At 45.6% G+C, this 5,155-nt stretch overlaps 1 protein-coding gene across 1 annotated transcript; it reads right to left on the minus strand.

Moving 5' to 3' along the window:
* Positions 1 to 2,410: 2,410 nt before the first annotated feature.
* crybb1l2 (crystallin, beta B1, like 2) lies at positions 2,411 to 4,644 on the minus strand. Its single transcript, XM_041966849.1, has 5 exons — positions 4,555 to 4,644; positions 4,023 to 4,141; positions 3,371 to 3,503; positions 3,127 to 3,269; positions 2,411 to 2,582 (listed from the first exon to the last, which is right to left on the minus strand). The coding sequence occupies exons 1-5, from the start codon at positions 4,642 to 4,644 to the stop codon at positions 2,411 to 2,413; spliced, it is 657 nt and encodes a 218-aa protein (XP_041822783.1).
* Between the last annotated feature and the right edge of the window lie 511 nt (positions 4,645 to 5,155).

Here is a 5,155-nt window from a genome sequence, read left to right on the forward strand (position 1 = left end):
CCGAGGTCAAGACGTGTCCATCTGTCACATCAGCACGGGTGCAGCCAGGGTGTGGCCAGGATGTTGTTGTGCCCGAATCCACACATCGCAGACATGTCCGCTCAGAGCACCCTGTGTTTATCTCACAAGGAGGGTGAGCATGAGACATTAAACTAACAACAACAACAAGGGAAACATCAGTTAACACGAACACGTCTTTCATTTACCACAGCAACACAAGAACATGGTGAATTTTACAGATAGCATACTCAATAATAAATCACAACATTAAATCTACATCCACGACATTGAGCAGTGCCTGCTGGGTAACAGCCAACTACAGCTCCAGCCCCGCTTGTTGAAGGGTGCAGCTCGAAACAAAGTGTTATTATGGCTTAATGGCTACGCTACTGGTGTACGTAGGAGCATGATTTGTGCCACCACAACTAATTTGGAGCCAATCATAATCAAACATCCAACACACATGAGTGTGATGTGGAAACTTGAATTCGAATTGACTTTTTTGTGTTCAGGAATTAAACTTTTGAAATTGGCATATTCATAGATTCTGGGTTTGTCAATGAGGGAGAAGAAGTAGATGTCATTTTAAGAATTTTTAATGAGGTAATTGATTTTGTGGAGAAACCATGTTAGACACCAACTTTTATTGCTGTAGATTATTTTTATGTCTTAAAATCACGTCTGGATCGTATTTTCCCTTACATAATTCAGCTGTTTTAGCTCTGCTCCAAGAAAATATAACCTGTACAACCAATTTCATGTGAAGGTCTTCCTCATTTTTATATTCAGTATTTTGTGTAATAATTGTGGAGAGGAGTGTTGGTGTGGCTCAGCTATGGCAACAAGTTATGAGAGACATTTTGCAGCCTCTTTTCATCTCCAGCATGAACAAAATACTTCAGACATTATCTTTTTTACTCCACACATTCTTCTTCCTGACGCCTGCCTAACCCAAAATGAAACTTGACCGGGGATGGTTGCAAAGATTCTAATGTGTTGCACTAGTAGCGGCTAATGTAGCCTCAAACCACCAGCTTCAAGCCGATGTGTAGTCCTCAGCCCGAGCTGATGCTGACTCCAATGCAATGACATCACTTGAGGACACTTCACGCAACTTGGTCTGTAAACACAGAACGCTTTCTGCAGCATTTTTCACATATTCAGCGTACTTGGGAGCAGCAGGCAAACCACAAACACAACATTTTATGTAATTTTAAGTGTATATGGTCAAATTGTTGCCTGTTTAGTGTTTTCACATCCATCAGACACATCAGTGCAGGATACAGAGCACAACTGGCATTCGCTTAGGCTCTTGTTTCTGCCTACCTGATGGATATGAGTCCAATTTTCCCTCTCTATTACCTCTGATTTTGTGCTCCTCCAACTCCTGAAGGAAATATCTGTCGGTCTTTGGCTGCTAAATGTTCCACCACATTCACTCGTGGCCATTTTTTCTATTGTTGTTTGGTACTGCAGGTAGTCTGCTGTGAGTTTGTCAAAGCTTTTCTGCTGAAAACAGATTTCCGCTGCAGCTGGAAGTAACAAAACAATGTGATGAAAGCTCTGTAAAGCTGAGGGGAGCTACAGAGTTGGGTAACTATTTTAAGTTCAGGATCTGTTTTTAACCCACACCACAAAGGTAAACATGCAAAGTAACATGAAAAATAAAGTTCAAAATGTCCACTAGTGGCACAGGGGGCTGTTCTGGGGCCCTTGATGTGTTTGTTCCCAAGGGCCCATTGTCTCATGATCCATCCATGCATTTGGGACATAAGTGGTAGAACCGCCTCTGTTAAATAAGACGTCATTTCAAGTGGAACAGGATGTGAGATACTTTATTGGGGTTTAGGCCTCATGTGGCTGCAGGATCTGAGCAGAGAGCTTTCACCAGCACTTCTCTTGCTGTGGCTTCTTCTGTCTCAGTTCCCCCACCACACAAACACACAAATCCACATTGGTACCCAGGTCAGTCAGGCTCTCGTGGGCTGAGCGAGGGCTGACGCAGGTGTGATGTGGAAGATAAATTTGAGGGGGAGAGAGGGAGGGAGGGGGAGAGAGAGAGGAAAGTGGCAAGAAGGGGGCTAACAAACAGAGACGGTGCGAGAGGGAGAACAAAAATGGTTTATTATCAGACAAAGTCTCAACGGTCTGTGTAATTATCTCCTCCGTCCCTTTGAATAACTTTTCATTGGTCGCTAGATTACGATGTTCCAACGGCTAAAAATAACAACCTACTGTATTCCCTCCATCCTGCACTCAAACTGCTAAGTGCCTTTGGGACAGAGGAGGAAAATTACACCCTCTCCCTCCTCTCCTTCTTCGCCCTCCCTCCTCCACCTCCCCCTCCGTGTCTGTGCCCGCCCTCCGCCTCCTCTCCTCCAATCCCTCTCTTCCTCGCCCTCGCCGGGTTTCACTTGGAGGACATGGTGTAGCAGCCGTGTGGGTGCCACTGCATGTCCCGGATGCGCCTAATGGACTGCATCTGGGGGCAGCGGGCGCCAAACTCATTGAAATGCCTGAAATCGCCCTTCTCCAGCAGGTACTGGCTGCCACGGTAGCCGGGGAACTGGTAACCCACCCAACTGGGGAGAGATGAGAGGAAGAGCAGAGGGGGAGGAAAGAGAATTTACATTTTCGAAGTGGGGATGGATTGCAAGGTTGCATTAAAGTGAGGAAAAAGATTCACAACTGAGCAGCGAGAATGGAAAACAAATGGTTGAAAGATGAGTAACTGAAAAGTAAAATGCTGGAAACACAGATGGGGACAAATCAGCAAGGATAAACATCTGACATATTAAAACACTGATTTATTTGTCATGCTGTCAGGTGCCAAACCACAGGGCAATCTGTGCTCCAGCTGTTTGTTTCAGGCAGCGGGGGACAGTACAAATGAAGTAATTTCAGAAACAGTGTCTGCTGCTCTGACGCAGACAGAGACACTGAGCTGCTGACGTCCAACTGTCTCCCGTCTTTGTGCTGAACTAAGCTAAGTGGCTTTTGGTTTAATTTAGCATACAGGCATGAAAGTGCTATTGATCTCTCATCTAAGCGTCGGCAAGCGTATTTCTCATAAGCATTCATTTAAAAAAGACCTGAAAAGGCTTGTAAAAAACACTCAGAACTCACGTTCCACAGCTGACCATGATGCTGCCCACTCTGTCGGTGAAACCGTAGGAAAACAGGCTGGGGACGTCATCGTCCATGATCTCCATCTTACGACCCTTGAACTCTCCGACCTCATACAGGCAGATCTTGTGCTTCTCTGGGTCCTGGGAGACAGCAGGGAAAGAAAACGAGGGGTACGCAGTTGAAGTGAAGCGAGGTGGAAGATGAAGGAAAGTAGAGCAAAGTAGGTGCAGGGGGGGTTTACCATGCGGACAGGCCTGAAGGACAGCAGGTAGTCGTTCTTCTGGCAGTTGCTCCAGGAGTCCCAGCGGGGGTACTCGCCCTTCTCCAGGATGAACATCTCACCGCAGAAGTTCATCTGCTCAAAGCCCACGAAGCTGAGGGGGGGAGAAGAGGTCATCATGAAGGGCGTCTGAAAACCAGCTTTCAAAAGTTTAGAAAAAACAACCCGGATGATGTCATCAGGGTAAATCAGGATATCTCTGCCTCTGCTGCTTCCATTCTGACCATGTGTTTTTTAATGTGTCTCCTGTGAGTCCCCCAACTCTATGGAAGTGCAACACTGGATGTCCCCTTTTAAACTTCCTCCTCATCTCCTCCTTATTTCTCCACATCTGTACGTGATCACTGCTCTGCTTTCCCTGCTGTTTGTTGCTGTGTTATGTTATTAGTTCAGGCACTGAAGTTCATTCCACTGCTACGCTCTCTGCAATTCGCTCGGGATAAAAGCATCAGCCAAGTGCCTAAAATGTGAAGTGTGAAATGTCACATAATGGTAAGGTAGAGTTTTGATATCACCTGCTCTGCGCTCAGCAGTGTGGGTGCTGGGTATATTATGTGTACTCAGCTGAGTGGGCGAGTGGGTGTGTGCAGCTGCACAGGTACAGGCTACTTACGGTCCACAGTCAACGCGCAGGGAGCGCACCCTGTCCATTCCCATGTCACACACATTCATACACTCGCCGTTGATCTCAATGCAGCGGCCCTGGAAGTTCTCCTGGTCATACACACACATCTGGATAGTTGTGGGATAAAATAAAGAGAAAGAGAATGGGCGTGAGAACGGAGGTCACAGAGTTGGTTTCAAAGTCAAGGCCAACCCCTGAGGAGAGTTGAAACAGGATGGAGAAGACTGTGGTAAAAAAAAAGTGACCCAACAGTCAGAGTCAGAGTAAGACGAAGTCATTGTGTTGTCATACAGCTTTCTCCCCAGTGACTTAACAGACACAAGCCTCACTGTGTTTTTCTGCCAGCTGGAGTCCAACCAGCAGGTTGTAATAAGACCAGAAGGTAAACTGTCAGAGATGCCAGCTGCTTCACACACTGTGTAAAAGACTGTACAGTATGTTTGTGATCATCTGGTGTACATGTGGGGTGTAGCGTGTGTGTGTGTGTGTGTGTGTGTGTGTGTGTGTGTGTGTACTGTACCTTGTAGGACATCATGCCCATCTCAGACATCTTGTTCTGAGCCGCCTTCCCATCAGTCTGGGAAGCAGACTTGGATTTCTCTCCAGACATGATGACTGAGAAGAAAAGATGATTTGAATCACTTTTCCATTGATGTCTTTTAGGATCACATTCAGGGACTGTATGAAAAAATTCCAACACTCTCCAATTTGACATGAATACATTATTGGACTAATAATGATCATAGCCACCAAATTACACAATAAAGGTTGAAGTAGCCAAAGTTACGGCGAACATAACAAAATGATGCGTCCTGTTCACCAGATATTCCAGCCGAGCTGCCACTGTCACTTTATATGGCGGATTTACATTTTTACACATTCTACTTCACTGTAGTTCTGCTTTCTGTTGAAATACAGGAGAACAAGTTTTCCTCTTCCTTCAGCAAAAGTAAAAAAAACCTCCCCCTTTCCTAACCCCCCGCCCACACACCACTGATTATTTTTCTACAGTCTTAACAAAGCTCACAGCAGTTCAGACTAAACCACACAAATTACTATCTTGTCATTTGTTCTGCTGCACACTGACATTTCTAGTATAAAGCTGCAAACCTTTTCAATCA

This window comes from Chelmon rostratus, chromosome 3 (genome assembly GCF_017976325.1).
Source record: "Chelmon rostratus isolate fCheRos1 chromosome 3, fCheRos1.pri, whole genome shotgun sequence".
Classification (NCBI taxonomy): domain Eukaryota; kingdom Metazoa; phylum Chordata; class Actinopteri; order Chaetodontiformes; family Chaetodontidae; genus Chelmon; species Chelmon rostratus.

Coding starts and splice junctions, on each gene's coding strand:
- crybb1l2 (XM_041966849.1), bottom strand. CDS start 4,644: ATGTCTGGAGAGAAATCCAAGTCTGCTTCCCAGACTGATGGGAAGGCG. Junction 3,504..4,022: donor CTGCGCGTTGACTGTGGACC/GTAAGTAGCCTG, acceptor TCCCCCCCTCAG/CTTCGTGGGCTTTGAGCAGA. Junction 3,270..3,370: donor CCTTCAGGCCTGTCCGCATG/GTAAACCCCCCC, acceptor GCTGTCTCCCAG/GACCCAGAGAAGCACAAGAT.